We start from the raw sequence: 22,985 nt of genomic DNA, 5'->3' as shown, positions 1-22,985 counted from the left end.
TCATAATAAAAATAAATAATGACAAAAACTTTTTTTTTTAAATTTATATAGAATAATAATACAAAACTATATATTTAATATAGAATATATAGTTGAATATCAGAGTGCGCAACGAATAAGATTACAAAATAATAAGAATATTATTAAACAACCGAGAATGCCAGAACGGCTACAAACCCTAAGAGACTACATTGTGAATAACTTAATTCTCAAACTAAATTACAAGCTCTATTTATAGAGCAATAAACCTAAGAAACCCTAATGCGTAAATGCCAAAAATACCCTACTACAAAATCAAATCAAATCTTTAATTAATTTCCTAAATAAACATAATAAATTTCAACACCCCCTGTCAAACTCATGGCGGTACACGTCATGAGGTTGCCAACAAGCAGATGTGGACTAGCTTCATTTGGCGGACATGCTCTGTTAGGCAGACAGACAAGCAGGCTCCGCAACGCGGACAAACAGACAGGCATGTATGCAAACTTGACTTGACTTGACTTGACTAGCGAATTGGCGAACTGGCGAACTGGTTCTTTATTACTTGGCTTGACTGGCAAACTTGACTTGATTCTTGCTGGCAAACTTGACTTGATTCTTGCTGGCAAACTGATTCTGGTTCCGACTAGCTAGAGTTGAAAGTATGGAAAGAACCCGTCACTAAACGGACGAGATTTTCATATCCTAATTATAGCAATGAACAAACAAAACAAATACTATCACTCAAGTGGTTACAATTCAAACACTCGAATAACGGTCACAAAACAATTCCAAACAGGCAAACAACTTGTGCGGACCTAAAAACAAACTTAACCATTTTTTTTCTTTTGCCCGTGTGGGCCTAAAGCAACAGCAAACAATTTTTTTTCTTTCTTTCCTTTCTCTTTTTGCCTTTTTTTTTTCCTATCATTTCCTTGCTCCTTATTTTATGTTCGTTTACTTCATGGTCCCAAACTAATCAAACAAAAAACACCATACTAATAGTCAGATCAACAAGGCACAGCAGATGCAACTTGGCGACAAGAAAAATTAGCAGCAACAGAAGAAACATGCATCAGCAGCAAGAGACGCAGATCGTGAGAATGGTGGTGGTGCGTAGCAGGTCTGATGTGGGCGAGAACAGCGGGAAGACGGGTGTGAAGTGGGGGATGGATCTGGGTTGCAGTTTGCAGCGGTACGGCTTCAAGACGGTGTGATGAGAGTCTGGTATAACTGAACAGGTGTGGCGAATCTGATGCGGGTCACGATTCGAGCGATGCAGGGATGGCGGGTCAGGTTCTGGGTTCCTGATTGCAGTGGCAACATGGGTGGATGGTGATTGGGTGCAATGATGTTGGGTCAAGTACGGTGGTGATGCGGGTTGGGTTTCGACGAAAATTGCAGAGATGACATGTGAGTTCAGACTACGACATTTTTTGTTTTTTTGTTTTTAAAACTACACCATCGACAATCTAAACAACCAACAAGACCGACAAACAAACTGATACGAATCAAGGGCAGATTAAATCCCGAAGGATCAAGTTGAATATCAGAGTGCGCAACGAACAAGATTACAAAATAATAAGAATATTATTAAACAATCGAGAATGCCGGAACGGCTACAAACCCTAAGAGACTACATTGTGAATAGCTTAATTCTCAAATTAATTTTCAAGCTCTATTTATAGAGCAATAAACCTAAGAAACCCTAATGCGTAAATGCCAAAAATACCCTACTACAAAATCAAATCAAATATCTAATTAATTTCCTAAATAAACCTAATAAATTCCAACATATATTGTATATATTAATATAGCCATTGTATTTTATAATAAATCTTTTAGTAAATAAACTTTAAAATTATCAAAATAATTTTTTTCTTAATGGGTTGAAACGGGTTACCTAAGTGTTACCCACGTGTATACCCGTTAAGAACCCATTATTAACGGGTTCTTAACGGGTTACCCGATAATGACTCAATAAGTTATCGTGTTGATCTGAAACCCGTTATTTTCGTGTCGTTTTCATGTCGTGTCAGAAATTGCCGGGTCTATAAGTGGGAGGGCAGAGAAGCCACGTCCTTTTTATAACACATGATTGTAGACAAAAGAAACGTATGTGATGATTGTAACTTATTTAGGTAAAATAGCTAAATCACATTGAGCATGTCCATGCATGTACCTTTGAACCAGGAGGGGGTTCTCTACCATCCTAGTAGTGTACTGCACCGATTTCGCAAACGAATGCCCCTCACCATTGGTACTGGCTTGTTTTTTGTCGCTAACATCAACTTCATTTTTTTTTTCTTTTCATAATTTTTTTGCATAAGGTCGACCTTACTATTTTATTACCATTTTCAATTAAAATCGGAGGTGGAAGGAAAGCTGATTGGATTTGATAGACAATAGTGGTTCTTGACGATGAGGTTTGTGTACTTTGTTTACTTTTTCCTTTGCATTTAACACTTGCATAAACTGAGATTTTTTTAGTCTCATATCAGGATCATGTATTATTTTTCCTTTTAATTAAGTAGGGACGTATATAAGTGTATATAAAGAAAGAATATAATATTTAAAAAAATAGAATATGTTGAGAATGTAAACCCTACATTAGGAAAAGTAGGGGCATTGCATGTGCTTATAAATAATTGAGATATTTCTTATATTGCCAATTGAATTTATGTTGGAACTTCAACTTTCTTCATGGTACCAGAGCAGGTTGTCCCACATGTGAAGCTCAATGGATACATGTGCTCCACATCACTCCGTTTATGTAGTTCACGTATTAGTCTTGAAAATTCATCACATTTAGGGGGTGTATTGAGAGTTTTAAGCCCACATCGGAGAAAAAAAGACCTTACATGTTCTTATAAGTAAGGGACTACTTCTCACATATTACCAATTAATTTTATATGGTAGAACCTCAAGCCACACGTATGGATCCGTGTTGAGAGTGTTTATCCCGCAAGAGACTTTGCATATACTTATAAGTAATTAACTACTTCTCATATTACCAATTAATTTTGGCGTGAACCTCAATTTTCTTCAGAATATTTTTTCAACAATGGAACGAGGCATCAAACAAAAGTTATTCTCTTAACCAAATAAGTGGTTTCTGAAGTATATGTTCCCAAATTTTGAAAAGAAAAAAAGAGTAAATGTTCCCTAATCTCATACGTTTGAGTTTGATTCGCCATAATTCTCAAGCTCTCCTACCTTACACAAAATATTGTTTGGTAATATAATCATATTTATTGCATTTTTTTTTAATAAAGGATATTATTAAGAAAGTTTAACTTGACAATAAACTAGCAATAATGTAGTACAAAAACAATAGTTTCTACTTCGTTGAAGGATTTTTATGGGAAGCGAAAATTAAGGCAAGATAACTCCTCCACCACCATGGAATATATGGCGTGAGATAAAAGGAGAGAAAATTGAGAGTTTTAACGAAAAGCTCACGATACTGTTCACTTTAACGAAAAACCACATTTTTACACTAAAAAGTCAAACCTAGTACTATTCACTTTACCTCTTATTTTGTCCTTATCGTTAAAACTCAAAGTTTTCAAGTCATTTTTATTAGTTTTCCTAAAATTTTAATGCAGGCTTAGAATCCCACCAGCTCTTGGGGCGAGAGAAAGAAGAGAGGGGAATATTATTCCCACTTCTCAGTGTTTTATTAAGTTTTTGAACAAATACTGCATTGAACATCAAAATGTTTTCTTTTTAGTACCCACATCTCTCAATGATAAAAAGCGAAGATGGCATCGAATTCTTTATAAAAAAAAGCTACAAGATTATTGTAGGGGGACCCCACTCCAACATATTTATTTTAAATAGAGAACGTTCTCTCCACATTTGCCGTGTAAACTCTATTTTGTAGCTATATCATTTTTGTAATTTCTTTTAATGGAGAGATGAAATTAGAAATTAGCACATCCCTCTCCTAATGATAAAAAGAGGAATATTTATACGCTTGGTTATGAAGTCTCCATTTGACCTAAAAGAAATTGATTAATTACACTTTCTTTGCCGAATTGGAAAACATAAACTCTAATTCTATCATAATTCATTTATAAGTAAAATAGAATATTAATAAATCTTTAATTAGTACAAAGTGACGCACTGTATTAGTTTGATGCCAAAAAGTACTTATGTCCACGGACAACGTGTCAAATACATTCGTTCTCTAACATGGACTTCGTACATTATTAATGCAGCCTCATACTTCCAAAATTCCAAGCACCAATTTCTCTCCATGCATCGAACTGTGGCACACTTCTGCCACAGACCCCACAACCTTTTTGGTCCAAAAATGAGCTCTCAACACCCACTGCACCAACCCATCTTACACTCCGAACCTGAACCCGTAGCACAAGCCTCCAGCGATGGAGACGGTGTGGACTTTCTACTCGAGAAGGTGCTATCCGACACCCAATTGCCCTCGTTCAAGCGATTCCGCTCGGCCACATGGATTGAACTCAAGCTCCTCTTTCGTCTTGCTGCTCCCGCCGTCTTGGTTTATGTCATTAACAACTCCATGTCACTTTCCGCTCGTGTCTTTGCCGGCCACCTCGGCAATCTTGAGCTCGCCGCCGCCTCTCTCGGCAACAACGGCATCCAACTCTTGGCCTATGGCCTCATGGTACATTTATCAATATAACTTATGTGTCCTATGACTTCTTGTGTTATTAACTAGCATGTCAATTATTAAGTTAGAACTAAGATGATGAACGTTTTCAATATGCTCGATCACACGAAAAAACGTTTCAAATTGACAATATCACAACATATATAACTTGAAAATTAATTTATATACTCTCAATCACATGCATTTTATGTTGTCATTCTTATCTCTTTAATAATTTATTTTGTTTGTTCTCGTTTCTTGCAGCTAGGCATGGGAAGTGCAGTGGAGACTCTATGCGGGCAAGCCTACGGTGCCCAGAAATATGACATGTTAAGCATATACCTTCAAAGAGCAACCATAGTCCTATCTCTCACTGGCCTCCCACTTCTGGCAATCTTTCTTCTCACAAAACCCATGTTGATTTTACTCGGCGAACCGCCGGCCGTGGCCTCAGCGGCCGCCGTATTTGTCTACGGTCTAATCCCTCAAATATTTGCCTACGCCGTCAACTTCCCCATTCAAAAGTTTCTCCAAGCACAACGAATTGTGGCCCCGAGTGCTTACATATCAGCAGCTACTTTAGGAGTGCATTTGTTGCTGAGCTGGGTTGCTGTGTACAAGCTGGGTTTAGGGTTGATAGGTGCGTCTCTTGTTTTGAGCTTGTCGTGGTGGATCATAGTTGGGGCCCAGATTGTTTACATCTTGGTTAGCAGTCAGTGTAAGCTGACTTGGAATGGTTTTAGTTTGCAAGCCTTTTCTGGGTTGTGGGATTTTTTCAAGCTATCGGCTGCATCGGCGGTGATGTTGTGCTTGGAGTGTTGGTATTTTCAGGTGCTAGTTTTGATTGCTGGGTTGCTCAAGAACCCGGAGCTTGCCCTAAATTCTTTGGCCGTATGGTAATATCCCAAAAACACTCTGCTTTCATTAATTAATTTAATTTAATGTTACGCATTTTAATTAAGTTTGTATTATTCTTCTCACTTATAAATATCAAGTCTAAAATTTAATTCTCACAAATTTGATGTCAAATTATTACGTGTCAGCTTAAATTTCACATTATATTTAGTGTAAATAAAATTTAATCCAAATAAATGATCTCATTACCATTACCCACTCACAATTTATTGAGGAGAGTGCGTCCATAAGTGGACGAATATATACCTTCTCCGACATGACTTATCAGTCATTACCAAAATTTTCCCTCACGTAGAAGCATAAACGCTCAAGGCTTTTTGAAAAAGGATAATACTAGAGAAATTAAATTTGTAAACTAAAATTTGTAAATGAAATAATGTTGATTTTATGATTAGATTATTACTTAAGTGTTGATTAATGTGATTATTTCTTATTGGTGACACATCTTACCCTTTCGAAAGTGCCATATATAGAATGAGGATCCTCTGCGGATCCTCTTTGTGATGATCCTGGAAATCCTCAAATCGTGTCCATTTATTATACATCGTGTGGTTAGTTTTCATTAAGTACTGTTCATGTTTAATTTTAAATAAAATAATTTAAAATAATTTTTGCCCGTGCGATGTACGATAAACAAACAAAATTTGAGGATTCCTAGGATTCTCACAAAGAGGATCCGCAGAGGATCCTCATTCCCGTGCCCATGTATAGGCTCCAATATTGACATATAGATATCTTCCACGCACCCATCAAATCCTAATAATAACATCAATCTCGTATTAAAAAAATTAATTGATTTCAAGATGCCTAACTCCGTAGTGAAGTGATGTATCAAGTTCTTGTGTCCACATGATGCTTGTAACATCTCACATCGTTCAGGGGAGTGATCTTTAAATGTATATTCACATCCCTACCTAGCACGAGACCTTTTGGGAGCTCACTAGCTTCGGGTTCCGTCGGAACTTCGAAGTTAAGCGAGAAGGGGGCTAGAACTCTCTCAGGATGGGTGACCCACTGGGAAGTTACTAGTGAGTTCCCAGAAACAAAACCGTGAGGGCATGGTCAGGGCCCAAAGTGGACAATATCGTGCTACGATGGTGGAGTGGCCCCGGGAAGTGAGCCACCCCGGGCTGGGATGTGACAAATGGTATTAGAGCCAATCCCTGACCGGAAGTGTGCCGACGAGGACGTCGGGCCCCTAAGGGGGGTGGATTGTAACATCCCACATCGCCTAGGGGAGTGATCCTTAAATGTATATTCACATCCCTACCTACACGAGACCTTTTGGGAGCTCACTGGCTTCGGGTTCCGTCGGAACTCCGAAGTTAAGCGAGAACGGGGCCAGAGCACTCCCAGGACGAGTGACCCACTGGGAAATTGCTCGTGAGTTCCTAGAAACAAAACCGTGAGGGCGTGGTTAAGGCCCAAAGCAGACAATATCATGCTACGCTGGTGGAGCGGCCCCGGAAAGTGAGCGGCCCCAGGCCGGGATGTGACAATGCTGCACATTATAAAGTTGTTTTTACTTAATTTGTATAAAAGACATTAATTTGGTCATATACACACCCCTTTACCTCGTTAATACAAAAGAAATTAATTTGGTCATATACACATCCCTTACCTCGTTAAATTTTAACGAATTCAAATCATTTATTGTTTAAGTTTCATATAAGAGGTCATTCTTGTTATACTTAACGAAATTAGAAATGATTGTGTAAATGTACTCAAAGAAATCGACGAACGTTAAATTTCATCATGATAATCAGATAGGTAAAATATTTTAGATTTAGATGAATCTTTGTAAAGATGTTTGATCTGTAAATGAAGATTTAAAAAACAACCAATTCAAATTGTTGCAAAAGAATGAAAGTGAACCCCATTTCTTGGACAGATATAAATGTATAATTTGCTTGTGCATGGTTTTGCTTAACGGTGCATGGTTTCGCTTTCTTCTTGTGCAGCATGTCGATAAGTGGAGTGTTGTTCAATGTTTCAGCCGGGTTCAATGCAGCTGCAAGGTACGTAACGTACGTATATTGTTTATTGTAAAACATTAGATTAATTAATCTAGTTACGAAGAAAGTTGAGATTTTACCATAAAACAAGTTAGCAATACGAGAGTAGCTCAACTTTTTATAAGCCCTTACAAAGTTTCTCCTTTCACCGATATGAGACTCTTTTGACCTTTATATCCTCACATGCCCGTGTGGCAAATTTTCAAACCAAACACATGACAACAGAAATTAGTATCATGGAGCACTTGTAGCCGTTCGACTTCATACGAAAGGTAACTTGCTCTAACACCATATGAAGAAAGTTAAGGTTTTATTATAAAATCAATTGGCAATAAGAATAGTAGCTTAACTTACTTATAAGTCCCTGCAAGGTTCCTCCTCCCATCAATGTGAGATTTATATTCAACAAGCCTCCTCATGTGTGACAAATTTTTAAGCCTAGCACGTGAACAACACAAACAAGTGTGGCCGTTGGCTTCACACATGAGACAACATGTTGGCGTTTGTCAACATCTTAGATTGATTAGGATTATATTTATGTTTCCTAATTTGGTTGTAACTCTCTTTAATGTTCCTTGTATTACAAGGAAAGAATTTGTGTATGTATTGTTAATGTAGAAAGAGGAAGATCGAATGAGAAGATCAGAGTTCAAGAAATAGAGAGAGAGAGAGAGAGAGAGAGAGAGAGAGAGAGAGAAAAAAAGATTTTAGAGAGAGAAGCAGTAATATTGATCTTTCTTAGTGTCAAAGTAATTACAACGATGTACTTATATGAAAGACTAACTGTCTAACTAACTATCTAACTAAGTTTCACAACCTTTGGACAGATGGCATAATCCTAGCCACTGTCTATATCCTTACATGCCCCCGCAAACTCATGAGGGGATGATCCTAGCATGAGGTTGAAACAATGAGACTGAAAAAGAGGAGTACTAAGACCCTTAGTTAGAATATTTGCAAACTGTTCGCGAGATGAGACAAACTGAACACATAGTTTTTTCTGAGCAACCCTTTCATGCACAAAGTGTACATCGATCTCAATGTGCTTCGTGCATTGGTGTTGGACCGGATTAAAGGACAAGGCGATAGTAGAAAGATTGTCACAAAAGAGAACTGGAGGAAGAGCAGGCTTGACATGCATAAATTCTAGCAGTTGTTGAATCCAATCAAGCTCAGCTGAGGTAGTAAACATAGCCCTGTATTCTGCTTCCGTTGAGGAACGAGAAACGGTGTGTTGTTTCTTGGAGAACCAGGAAATAGGGTTATTTCCCAAGAAGACAACCAAACCAATAGTTGAACGCTGATCATTGGGATCACCAGCCTAATCGGCATCACTAAATGCTTTCAGTAGTAAATCCCCGCGAGTATAAGAAATGCCAACAGATAATATGCCCTTTAGATACCTCAAAATCCTCTTTACGGCTGTAAAATGGGACATCATTGGAGATTGCATGAACTGACAGACTTGATAAACTGAGAAGGCAATGTCCGGGCGAGTGAAAGTGAGGTATTGAAGGGCGTCAACAATACTCCGGTATGCAGTTGGATTATTATAGGGAGTGCCATCATCTTTAACCAACCAATTGTAGCGTAAGCATGGAGTGTCACAGGGCTTACAGTCAACCATCTCAACTTTCTGCAACAAATCCAATATATATTTGAACTGAGACAAGAATAGTCCCGTAGCAGTTTTGAGAACCTGAATGCCCAAAAAATAATGAAGTTCCCCCAAGTCCTTGATGTCAAATTCAGAGGTTAAAGAGTTGATCACCTGTTGAATAACTGAATGAGAGCTGCCAGTAAGAATAATATCATCGACATAGAGGAGGAGTACCACAATGTCACTGCCAACAATCTTAACAAATAAGGAAGAATCAGCATATGTGGATTGAAAACCCAAGAGTGGGAAGAAAACTTGTAAATCGTTCATTCCAGGCTATAGGGGCCTGTTTCAATCCATAGAGTGACTTGTGTAATTGACAAACCAATTCAGGATGTGCCGGATCTCTAAAACCAGGAGGTTGAGACATGTACACTTCTTCATTTAACAAACCATGCAAAAAAGCATTCTTGACATCCAATTGACGAAGAGTCCAATTGAAGTGAGCAGCCAAGGCTAGAACTAACCTCACAGTGGTTGGTTTAACTACGGGACTAAATGTTTCACCATAGTCCAATCCAGGCTCTTGACTAAACCCCTTAGCAACAAGGCGAGCCTTATGTCTAGCCACTGTCCCATCTGAGTTTTTTTTGAGTTTGAAAACCACTTACAACCAACAAGGTTCTTGTGAGGAGGCAAATGTACAAGACTCCAAGTATGTTGTTTATGCAATGCATCAACCTCTTCTTACATCGCTTTATACCAAACATGGACCGTCATTGCAGATTTATATGTTGCAGGTTCCACCAAATTTAAATCCACATCACGAGATTCAGTCACTTGAGTGAAAAATGCCTTCTTCTTGATGATGTCATTCTTACTTCTAGTTTGCATATGATGCATATTAAGTGGAGCAAGGGGTAACACCACTTGAAGTAAATTCAGACTAAAATCAGAGTCCACAGGGAGTTGAGAATAAGAACCTGCAGTAGCAGTAATGGACTGAGAAGAAGTACTAGCTGTTGAAACTGGGGACAAATGAGGCAATAGAGAAGAAATTGATGGAGAAGACAATATGTCATTAGGTGGAGAGGTGGATGGTAGAGGTGATTGGGGTGAGTTTGGTGAAGATGAAACTAAGGTATTATTCATATTAGAAACTGAAAGTGATGACCATGACTGAGAAGAAGAGGATGTCACAGGTTTGTGCTTAGACAATGCAGACAAGTGAGGGTAGGGAAATCTAGTCTCATCAAACACAACATGTCTAGAAATGTAGAACCGACCTTTTAACACATCAAAACAAATGAATCCTTTATACTTTGAGGCATACCCAAGAAAGACACACTCTGTAGTTTTGGCTTGCAACTTGGTATGAACATAAGGTCTTAATAGAGGAAAACAGGAACACCCAAACATCTTAAGATGTGTCAAAATAGGAGGAGTACTAAAAAGTATTTCAAAAGGTGAACAATTATTCAACACTGGTGTAGGCATTCGATTTATAAGATATACAGCAGCTTGACAAGCAAAGGTCCAGAAAGAAGAGGGTAATTTGGCAGATTGTAACAATGTGACAGTGGTTTCAACAATGTGTCTATGTTTTCGCTCGGCCAAACCATTTTGTTCGGGAGTATAGGGACAAGATTTATGGTGAAGGATACCTTTATTGGTAAGAAAATTTTGAAGTTTATTGTTACAATATTCACCACCACCATCAGTTTGTAAAATTTTAATACAAGTAGAAAATTGGGTTTGCATAAAAGAGGAGAAGGCAACAAAGATGTCAAAGAAATCTGATTTATTGACAATAGGAAACAACCAACAATATCTAGTGCACTCATCAATGAGAGTTACATAATACTTGTAACCATCAATGGAATTACATGGAGAAGGACTCCAAAGGTCACTGTGTATAGTTTCGAAAGGAATTACAGAGTTGTGCACACTAGATTGAAATGGCAATTTAGTAAATTTGCCCTCTAAACAACTATGACATAGCCTAGGAACAATGTCATTTGTACAAGAGACATGAGACTTAGTAAGCATGATAGAAGCAATGGTATTTGAAGGATGCCCTAACCTACTGTGCCAAAGATTGAAGCTAACAAGCTGTCCAAGTAATGCAGAAGCTTTAGAATTGCCTGGAGAAGGAAATGATTGATGATTAGAAAATGATGGAATGGGGTATAGTCCATTACTGCATTGTCCCTTGTACAAGATCCTCCCTGTCACTTTGTCCTGAATCCAGAAACAATAAGCATCACAGACTAACCAACAATTATTATCATGACAAATGCGATGAACTGATAACAAATTTTGAGATAGCCTAAGCACATAGAGGATGGAATTCAATTTTAGTGGTTGCATAGGTGTATGAATGATGGAACTACCAATGTGTGAAATTTGCAAACCTTCACCATTAGCCGTTTGCACTGTCTCATTAGAGGGATAAGGAGTTTCCATGGACAAATTACTGAAATCAGCAGTCATATGGTTTGTAGCCCCCATGTCAGTAAGCCAAATATGTGATGTAGGAGCTGAAGAAGACTGAGAAGATACTGTGTGCAAAGCCTGGATATTGGATTGAGGAGAGAAAGTTGGTGTTGAAGGAGTATATGCACTAGTAGGCATTGAAGAGTAGTGTGGACCACTAAAGTTGGGACCTTTATCATTGAAGAAACAATACCAGGTAGTATGATTTGTCTTGCCACAAATGTGGTAGCCTTGTCGTTCTAACTGTTTTGAATGACAAAATGGAGTAGTGTGACCAAACTGATTACATAGTTGACAAGGTACTTGCTGGAAAGAGGAACCAACAGACTGTGATGGAGAAGGTCCAAGCACTCCAGAGAAAACAGGTGTTGAAGGAGAACCTCGATTAGGAAACTGCTGTCTGGGACTAGGATTAGAATACCTATATCCCTGATTAGTTTTACCTTTACCCTTCTTAGTGAAATGAAAAGATCGATACCTACCAGCAGGACCAGGATGAGGACCTGAAAATCCCGGATGATCACCAACAGATTGATGGGATTTAGGGCCAGATTAGCCACCATGGTAGACAAAAACTGAGAATTAACATTACTGTCCATAATCAGTTCTTCAGCAAGAAGCTGCACCCTAAATTCTTGGAGAGAGATTACATTCTCACGAACCCTTATAACACTACGAAACGTATTATACTCGAGAGGTAATCCATTGAGAGCAAGGATAACAATATCCTCATCTGCAAAAGCAACTCCAGCTGCGGACAAGTAGTCTCGAGCTTCCTTAATCCGTTGCAGATATTGAGATACAGAATCAGACCCTTTCTTGATTGTTTGAAGATTCGACTTGAGTTGAAAAACACTAGTCCGAGATACAACAGAGAATTGTTCCTTTAACCGGGTCCAAAGATCACAAGCACTTGTATTTCCAGTAGCACAGGAAATCGCAACCGGTGACAGAGTTGCAGTAATCAACTGCATAAAAGCCCGATCATGCATCTTCCAAACAATGTAGTCTTCATTCTCAGAGGGAGTAGACGAATTTGAAGCATCAACACCAGAACACATAACATATCGAGATGGACAGAGAGTAGAACCATCAACAAACCTCATGATCACGTGTCCCTCAAGTAGCATTTGCATTTGGAAATGCCAATTCAAGTCATTAGACTCATCAAGCTTCACATTCACAGATGTAGAAATTGTAGAAATAAGATCAGTAATAGGCGATTGGAGAATTTGTAATTGAGATGCAGTAACCATATTTGCAGAATGGAGATAGAAATGTGAGAAAAGCAATATCACAAACACCTAGTGTGCACAAATTGATAGACACAGAACGAAAGCAGTCGGAAAGTGTAGAAGCCCGATAAAATACAGAGTAAGAGAATACCAGAAATCGACCAAGAATACAGCAATACACGATCAACAAAAGAAAACAAATCACAAATCAAGAAGATGAGCGGAAGCAGTCGAATGATCGACGAACACAGCACAAGCAACAACGGCGATTGATACCATGTTAATGTAGAAAGAGGAAGATCAAAGGAGAAGATCAGAGTTCAAGAAATAGAGAGAGAGAGAGAGAGAGAGAGAGAGAGAGAGAGAGAGAGAAAGAAAGATTTTAGAGAGAGAAGCAGTAATATTGATCTTTCTTAGTGTCAAAGTAATTACAACGATATACTTATATGAAAGACTAACTGTCTAACTAACTATCTAACTAAGTTTCACAACCTTTGGACAAATGGCATAATTCTAGCCACTATCTATATCCTTACATATATGTTGCCTCCCAACGGGAGAAGAGAAATATGAACATCATATTTGAAATCCTAAAACTAATTTTATCTTGGCATCAGAGTAAGTTTTGGCCTGTCTTTTTCTCCTTTACTCTAGCTGCTAATCTCTGGAAACCCAGAAAAAATTCCAGCGTGGTCTCAATGCAAGAGAACCACCTACTGGAAAAAAAAACCCTGTAAACCTAAATCACCAAAACCTCAAACTCAAAGGCACTGCTCACCCCACTGAAAGAAAGAGGAAAAAATAAAAAAACCTAGAAGTCTAAACCTCTGCGTCTCGAAGCAAGAGACAAGAAGAAGACAAAGATTGAAACTCATAATCATAATTTTATCTTGGTGCCGACGTTAGAGATTCTTGTTAGCTTCAAAATCAATTTGCAAAAGAAAAACAAAAGCAAAGGATCAAGGTGTGATCTCGAGACAAGAGAGTGACCTAAATCCTTAAAAACCTATACAATACAACCACTAAGTCACTGTGTTTCAGATGGCTGAACAGCGAAACCCAGGGAGAATTGCAGACGTTGTGCAAGAAAAAAAATGCTGAAGCAGGAACTGGGCTTGCGTCACTTACCTCCAGTATGCAAGAGTCTGCGCCTGCTGTGTCTGCCGCCCACAATTCAATTGGGCAGCAAGCAGGCATGCATGTACCCCAAACCGCTAAACATAAAGGAAATCATGATGCTGACAGCAGACTCGGCAAGGACCCGGACCCAGTCAATCTTGGCCCACAACTATCTCTTTTAAACTTGATTGCTTCCCAAGAGCAATCCGACGATCCAGTTAACATGGTATCAGAGTAAGGAAGTGAGCTCGTACTGTCACGTGATGGGTAGATGCTTTTGTCCCCACATGATGATGGTTCCTTGGCCTCACGTGTAGGGTGAGTCCTCTTGACTCCACGTGGTTGTTGATATGTGGATCTCTCACATGTTATCCACTAATTAAGTATCACATAAGGGGGCGTGTTGAAACATCCCACATCGGCCGTATCTTTGGGAAAAGAAAAGTTTAAATATCATAATCTCACTCTAACTAACATTGAGGCATTTTGTGATAAAACCTTACACTTGACAAATTGTGCAAGTGGAAATTACCAAATTGAAGACAATATCGGTGTTGTTGGAAGTGGACCTTCGGCTTGTCTCTCTGATAATTCTAGCAATATAGGAGTAACTCAACCGGATAAGCCCTTGAAATATGTTAAGTCATAATTAATTAAAAAATTAATTGATGAATAAGCAGATATGTAATTACAAATTAATTGATGGGAATTAATGAATTGCATGCATGCAGTGTGAGGGTGAGCAATGAGCTAGGTGCTGGGAATCCAAAGTCAGCAGCATTCTCGGTTCTAGTGGTAACTTTGGTATCCTTAACTTTTGCTGTTGTGGAAGCTGTGATTGTGCTCTCCCTCCGTGACGTAATCAGTTATGCCTTCACTAGCGGTGAAACTGTGGCCAAGGCAGTCTCGCACCTCACTCCATATTTGGCCGTCACTCTCATCCTCAATGGGATTCAACCAGTCCTATCCGGTACGTGCTATCATATGTATATCTGGTTTAGTTTAACCAAATTAGTTAATTCACCAGGGATAAAAGCTTAAGGTTTGAATTATGTATTTTTCGATATTACATTGGATGTGGTGTATACGGAGATTTTTGTGTCAGACCCTTTATACAGGAATCGAATGTAAGAGATTGAGGATTGGAGTGTGTGGGTGTTGGATCAAAGTACAGGAGCAGTGCACAAAAAATTATTAGCATATGACACCTTATGTTCGCGTAAGATATTAAAACCCGATTATTTAGAAGACAAATTATAACCCTAACTCTTGAACACTAGTTCTTGTGTCTAAGTGAATCATTAAACGTGTGTTTAGATCATTGTTCATGATAATTTAACTTAATTATGAATATAGATATATGGGGATCATTGTAGGGGTGGCTGTTGGATGTGGGTGGCAAGCATTTGTGGCATACGTGAATGTGGGATGCTATTACGTGGTTGGAATTCCATTCGGCTGTGTTCTTGGGTTTAGATTCGACCTTGGCGCTGAGGTACAGTTACCAACTCAATTATCTCCCTAATTTTCTTTTTAAAAAATGAGGCAAATATAAAATTTTACACAATGTAGAAGCTAAATGTAGCTGAATGATTAGTAAATTATAAGAAATTGATACATGTACATAAGTATAATATACAGGGAATATGGGTGGGGATGATTGGAGGAACACTGATCCAGACCTTAATTTTACTGTGGGTAACATTTCGTACAGACTGGAATAAAGAGGTAATTTCAGTAATCAATATGCTCACTTAGTATATCCTTTCAAGTTATCTTTCTTTGTTTTTACTGGCAGCTTTATATATGATTAAATATTATTAATTCAACATTTTTGTTTCGTTGCTAAAAACTTTGGTATTTTTGGGGGACTGAATAACTCAGGTGGACAAGGCTAAAAATCGCGTGGAGAAATGGGATGACAAGAAGCAGCCTCTACTAAAAGGTTGATGGCACAATGGCTGGCTGAGATCATAAAGCCACGAGTTTTAAATAGGCCACAGTTGCTGGCTCGGCACGCCATGCATGCATTGCAGGCTGGCGAACTCTATATATAATTGCCAATGTAATCTAAATTATACCCATTAATAAAATAAAAAATATTACTCTTATCACATTTTTTGAAGGAGAGAATTAGAGAGAGATTCAGCGAGGATCGGATAAGGTTTTTGCTTCCATGTTTTTCATCCCATTGAATCATAATCACCAATCAAAGATAAGGGTAGATTACAAATAATCTAACATTAATTTTCTATCTTAAGCATTGTCTAATGACACGTTAAGCCCCAAAGAAGTTTTTCTCTCCTATTACAAATCAATCATCTTTTTATTTATAATTGTGAGTTTAGGTCAAGTAAGTTGGTTATATGTGTGCGTATATATATTATAAGTATTTTTTTTTTAAAGAGTAAAAGTTTAAAGGTTTTTTATCATTACAAGTCAAAAAGCATTTTACAAATTGGATTTAAGTCGATCAACGTTTTCAATTTATTCATATATATATATAACCATGGTAAGTAGTCTAGTAGCAATTAATGCAGTAGAATTCCAAGTCAAGTATGTTCTCTGATTATGAGTTTGAGACACAAAGTTAGCAAAAACATAGATGATTTTTTGATAGAAAACTTTGAGAGAATGTGTATTTGACTGCACCAAATGTGAGCTAAAATGCCTATAAACTTTTCGACTCCCAATAAAGATTAGTCATATTCTTCGAAGTGTGGAATGAAACTTTTTTTAGGGATTCTAGGGACCTTGTGATTTTATCCGTTCATTATATATTGTGCGATCATTTTTTATTAGATACTATTCATATTTAATTTTAAAAATTTAAAATAATTTCTAATCGCACGATTTACGAAAAATATGTGAAATTACAGGATTCTTAGGATCTCTAAAAAAAGGATCCTCGCCGGAACCTTTTCCGTGTGGAATGCCTTAGGTTTTCATGTTAGGCTAAAGTTATGTGTTGAAAAGTGAAAAAGGGCATTACAATTCAGAAGTTAAAAATGGGATTACAGGATGATCTTAAAAAGAAACATTCAGTTCCATCAATCAATCAGAAAAAGGCGTGCCATGCGTGATGCATGCTTAATGAAACGAGTGATTTTTTATCAACTAATAATGGAGGGAGTAGTTGCTGGGGAAGCAAAGCATAATATATACAAAGCTATTTATGAGATAAAGCGTGCCAAGCACAATCCTGTCGACTATTCTAATAACTAAAAAGAAATATAATATAACAGTCCCGTCATAACAACTAATCCTAACTATTAAGGGGTGGTTTGGGAGTGATGTGCTTAAAAAAAAAACATCCATGAAAAAAAGTTGTGAGGGTTTTAGGTGTTTTGTAAACTGAAAAAAAGAGAGCTTATTTTGGAAGCTGCTGTGAGAATAAGCTGAAATCAAAGGAAAAAGCTGAAGCTGCTATTTGTAGCTTTGGAAAATTGGCTTTTTTTCAAAGCACACGGAGCTACAGTGCTCCTTTAATGAAAAAACCCACTATCAGACTGCTTTTTTTTTTCAAAAGCACTTTTACAAAAAAGTTTACCAAACACTCTGCTGATTTTTTTCACAGCCGCTTATTTTCACAATAATTTTTTTTCAAAGCACAGCAATACCAAACCAGCCCTAATAGGTCTGAATAAAATCAGGAGCACCTCATAGTCATACAACAAAAGTTTAAGTTTCATGCAAATGTATACCTGGCAAATATATAAATAAATATATATATATATATATGTCATGTTAATCATAACATAGGGCTAGAGTTCCAAGTGTAGTTAATAATTACAACCTTAAATATATATGCGAAGAGAATGAATGATTGTTTTTAGGGGTGTGCTATCCACACACCCGTTTTTACTTCTTACACACCTATTGTTGATTTCTGTTCATTGATCTTCTTCAATTCATCTGATTTGACGACTAAAAATTAAAAAAATATGTGAGAAGTAAAAAATGATGTATGAATATCACACCCCTTATTTTTAATCGAAACGCAATGATTTGAAGCGAAGGATCCTAGCCTGCACGAACAATCCACCACTTGTAAATATATACATTAATTTCTAGAAACCCATAGTTGACTTATTTGTGGACATTTTTTCAGACACTAATTAATTAGACTAATTGGATTTATGGGTTGCTCTACGTGGACCAACTATATTTTCCCTCTGGCCACTTCTCCAAAATTATATTAAATAACGGTACAAAAAGTGACAGTTAATTAGGACGGTAGTACTAATGCGAGGAGTGTCTTGATGGGAAGTTGACTTCTTTACACAAACTATGAATATATTTCTTGATCGATGGGTTTGATGCTTCACTACTTAAGGGCATCTTCAATGAAAACATGCAATTTTGAGATGCAACAACTATATTTACATCTTATTTTATATTTTTGGTAAATGTAAATGAAAGTTCTACTTTAATGGATGAGATGTAAATTTGAAATCTCATTTAATTTTTTATTTATTTTTGTTTAGTGGCACACATCACTAAAAGATAGGGGTGGAAAAAATTCCCAAAAAATCCCGAATCAAACCGAAAAAATCCCGATCCCAAACCGAAATTTCCGAAATTTTTGAGATTCTATCCTAAACCGATCCTAAAATTTTGGTACGGGATTCGGGATTGGCTTCTCGATATTTCGGGAATCCCATACCGAACCGAAAATATATATTATTAATTATTATTTTTATTTATACATATATATTATTCTTTTATAATTGATTATGGACTTTACGGTTTGAACTTATTACAGAGAATGTAATATGCTATAAATTATAATATGACGTAAGCAATGTTGTTTTATTTATGTCGAAACCAAGAATGTTGGATCAGCTAGTTACTATGCTTGAGTCTCTTTACTGTTTACACCAATAAATGGAGCTTGTTGGCATTGTAAATATGTATTTTACATATGCAGATTGCTGGTAAATGGATAGCAAAGCAGCGCAAGGTAGCAATGCTTGTCAGTCAGGTTAAAAGCCTTCAAGCAAAGTTTACAGTTTGCAATCCAATGCTTCTGCCCCGATATGAGATTATATTTGCATTTAAACTAGCAAGAGATGCAATAGATTCTCAGTCTTAGACTAACCAGCCTGCACAATCTATCACTTCCAAGAATGTGAATGAGACTTGCTTGATATGTTTGCACAATCTAACAATTCATTCAATGAGTTACATAAGCATAATATGTCAAATTTTAGTCTAAAAGCCCAAAAGCCCAAAACCATTTCGGGATTCCCTATTTGTCCCGAAATCCCGAAACTATTTCGAGATTCCTGAAAATTGGGATTCCCGAAACTTTGGTTTGGGGTCGGTATTCAAATTGGGATTCCCGAAAAATTTAGTTTGGGAATCGGGACAAGGATTTTGGTATGGAATCCCATACCGAACCACCCCTACTAAAAGATGTAAAGAGAATGTAAATTTAGAGTTATCTTTACATCTTTTTGGCGAAGATAGATAATTTTGCATTCAGTACTGGAGAATTTTCCAGCAAAAAAAAATGTAAAATGCCCATTTTTAAAGCATTTTCCATCTCCCATTGGAGATGCCTGACTTTGTGCTTTGCATGTCATTTTGAAGCGTACAACGGAAGATAAATTAAGGACCTTCTGATATACAAATTATATTGCTGATGAGTTTGTCATCCTTCTGCACCTCCGCATCGTCGCCCTTTGATCCGCACTTTACCGCCGTCGCTGCTATCCCATCGCGTCAAGAATCCCATAATTGAGATCCCATACCTGCATTCGGATTTGTTTTCTCTGGAGAACACTGCCCAGATAGAAGAAAGGAATAAGGAAACAGAAGCCGAAAAAAGAAAGAGAAAAAAGGAAAAATAAAATAGAGAGAAGAAAAGCAAAAGACGTTTTTTTTAATTGACATGTTGGAGCCCCACACAAGTGATTTGAGAATGGAGTCTGTTGCCCATCATCACAACGATTGCTCGAGTGCTTGGGTTGATAACCACTCGAGTAACGTTGTGTACTTGGTTAGTAATTGGATCGTTTGCCGGAATCCACTAGCTCACTTGTTCGCTTGGATTGTTCATTTGCTCGCTTGATTGCCAATTTGCCTTGTCGTGTTCACCTAACAGAGCTTGCCTTGTCGTGTCCACCTAACTGAGCTTGTCTTGTCTTGTCCGCCTAACGGAACTTGCATCTACATCTGCTTGTTGGCAAACTCATTACGTGTACCGCCATGAGTTTGACGGGGGTGGTGGAAAATTAGTTATTATTTTATTATTGTTTATGGTTTTCTTGTGGGCCAAGGATATTAGAGTTTCTTGCCCATTAGAATTAGGTTTTCGTTTCTTTGCTTATTAGGGACTAGAGTTAGTTTATTATAAATAGAGAGCTTTGTTATTCAGAGATAAAAAGTCAGTCATAATGTAGTCTCTTAGGGCGTGTTTGTTTGAGCTCGCTAGCTTTCGCTAGCTTAGACTGGACTAACTATCATTGTAATCCTGTGTTTGTTGCACACACGGACTAGCGTTAATGAGACTCGCCTACACTAACCTCGACTAAACGATTCGCTAGAGGGGCTTCGCGAGGCCCCCCAAAATCGGGCGGACTGCTAAGACCACCTCTGTCCGGTTCGCCTCTCCTCACTTCGCCCCTCCCATCTGCTTCTTCCTCGCTTCCACAACTATTTTCAAACCCATATCCCGCAAAATTCAAAAAAAAAAAAATATGCAGTCGTTCCATTTTTCAAATCCATATCCAACCTGCAAAATAGAACCCAGAAACCTATAAAACACACACACACACAAAATCTGCAGTGGGTATAAGCTTAAATCAACGATGGGATTGACTGAAGGAAAACCAAACCCAGAAAACATGAAACTCCCTGATTGCAAACCTTCTCCATCTCCCACCTTCAAGGCAATCACACATGCACCCCAACCCCAACTCCTAAATTTTCACTTTATTTCTTGCTATGTGGTTTGATTTTGAAGGTTTGCAGTAGATTATGAAGTTGTGAGAGGAAGTGAGGAGGGAGGGAGGGAGGGAGAGAGAGTCGGATAGGATAAGGAAAAGGGAAGAGACAAGGGAGAAAAAGGGAGAGAGAGTCGGACAGGATAAGGAAAAGGGAAGAGACAGGGGAGAAAAAGAAGGAAATAGTTTGACCAAAATAGGGAGATTCTAGAAAACGAAAAAAATAAAAAATAAAAAGTGAATTAATTTTTATTATTTTTATTATTCTGTTTTTTAGTCCGACACTGCACCAAACGCCTCACTAAACTAGTCCAGCTTAGTCTAGTCTAAGCCAGTCCAGCTTAGTCCCTGCAGCTAGTCCAGTCCGAGATAGTCCGGTGCAACAAACGCACCCTTAGGGTTTTGTAGCCCTTTCGGCATTCTCGTTTGTTTAATAATATTTCTATTATTTTGTTAGTCTCGTTCGTTGCTCACTCTAATATTCAACTATTTTTGTATTGATAAAATTTTAACCATACCGCTCTTTTAACTTTTACATGCCCGTTTAATGTGTGTTTTGGTGATCGTATGAACACAAATGATTGAATGAAATAAATCCATGAGATCGCTTTAAACCAAAACCAGATTGGGTCACGTATCATATATATGACATTCTCAAGTTGTTCTATATAAGAAAACAAGCAAACTTTACCAAACGAAATTACAAGCTGGTATTTATATATGAAAAAGATCAATGGGAAGAAAACTAAGAGATATAACTAAAAGTATTTCAATCAGGTGAACAAAGCTGGAAGAGTGGCGTTTATATTTCCCTGATCTCCGCGGCCAAACAAGGTCTTGCAAGTTTTTAATTGATTAAAAACTTGCTTATAAACACAAACCCTGGCAGCAGATATGCTTAGAAGCATGCTCTTCCTCAATTTCTTCAATCTCCTCCCAATCTTCAGCTTCAGTTTACGTACCCGAATCCTCAAATTCGAAGGCCTCCGCCGCATTTCTACATGCTGCATCACTTTGTAGATCAAGAACTGCGCCCGTCGATGATTTACCTCTTCGGGATCTTCCTTGTCCATCTTCGAGTAGGCGCCGTACGACTTTCTGATCGTCATAGCCATTTTCTCCAAGAAAAATAGAAGACAATCACTCACTTTGATTTGAGAGAGAGAGAGAGAGAGAGGTGGTTATGCTTATGTGAGCTCAGATGGGTTATTATTAAGTGACGTTTTAATTTATAGAGAGCATTGAAGAGTTGGTTTGCTGATGAAGCAAGCATGTGCACTACCAATGTTTGTTGCAAAAATAATGCAGAGAAAAATTGCAGGCACTGAGCTGGCCTTTCATCATCATCTTATTTGTGCGAGTTAATTAAAAAACCAGTTAAACTATTTTTTTTCTGTTTAATATGATCATATGATTTAAAAAGGGAAAATGTTACGTAATTTCATTGCATGCGATCGAGCGTGCCTCTATGATTTAATATTTAATTGTAAAGTAAATCCTAGATCACTGTGGAATCCAAGGATCCGGGCCTTTGGTTTTGGATCAGATGCCAATGGATGTGAAAGTTTAATTAAAAATAAATAAAGGGAGTACTGTCACTGTGAACGTAAACTTGGGGGAACTCATGTCAGAAATTAAGAATTAGTTCATGCATTTACTTATTTAATCAGGCATATAATTTATTGAAACTTGCGTAGTTTACACTTTCAACAAAGACCAAGGAGCGTAGGTACATGAATGTGGAGGAGACATGTCTATTAAGGGTTCCACGCCTTAGATGATTAGTTAAAATGATTGTACAAATTAACAATTAGTTAGTAAGTTTGTTAGTATTTAGTTAGAGTTGTTAGGATTTTTGTTATAAAAACATAGTTGTATAATCATTCTGAATGAATACATGTCTCATATTTCTCTCTCTAAACTCTCTAGTTCATATTTCTTTCTGTTACTCATTCTTGTTCAGTTTTTCTACCATGCATTCTCAAATATTTTAATGTAGTTAATAATGTCAAGTATTAGGTTAAGTGTCGAAGAGGAAAT

General features: G+C 37.6%; 2 protein-coding genes across 3 annotated transcripts; one reads left to right on the top strand and one right to left on the bottom strand.

Annotated features, from left to right (window-relative positions):
- Positions 1-4,190: 4,190 nt before the first annotated feature.
- On the top strand, positions 4,191-16,106 carry LOC126621832 (protein DETOXIFICATION 40-like). Of its 2 annotated transcripts, none has more exons than XM_050290420.1 (7): positions 4,191-4,630; positions 4,880-5,511; positions 7,492-7,557; positions 14,727-14,965; positions 15,372-15,490; positions 15,637-15,723; positions 15,880-16,106. In XM_050290420.1, exons 1-7 carry the CDS (start codon positions 4,244-4,246, stop codon positions 15,943-15,945), a joined length of 1,596 nt encoding a protein of 531 aa, XP_050146377.1. In that variant the 5' UTR covers positions 4,191-4,243; the 3' UTR covers positions 15,946-16,106. The 2 variants fall into 2 exon arrangements, with proteins under 2 accessions (XP_050146377.1, XP_050146378.1); XM_050290421.1 differs by having other exon boundaries at positions 4,193-4,630; positions 7,492-7,548.
- Positions 16,107-21,553: 5,447 nt separating this feature from the next.
- Positions 21,554-22,131, bottom strand: LOC126624061 (uncharacterized). Its single transcript, XM_050293057.1, has one exon. The coding sequence runs from the start codon at positions 22,058-22,060 to the stop codon at positions 21,719-21,721; it is 342 nt and encodes a 113-aa protein (XP_050149014.1). The 5' UTR covers positions 22,061-22,131; the 3' UTR covers positions 21,554-21,718.
- Positions 22,132-22,985: the final 854 nt, after the last annotated feature.

Source organism: Malus sylvestris, chromosome 5 (genome assembly GCF_916048215.2).
Source record: "Malus sylvestris chromosome 5, drMalSylv7.2, whole genome shotgun sequence".
Taxonomy (NCBI): domain Eukaryota; kingdom Viridiplantae; phylum Streptophyta; class Magnoliopsida; order Rosales; family Rosaceae; genus Malus; species Malus sylvestris.
This window is presented reverse-complemented; position numbering and strand designations above follow the sequence as displayed.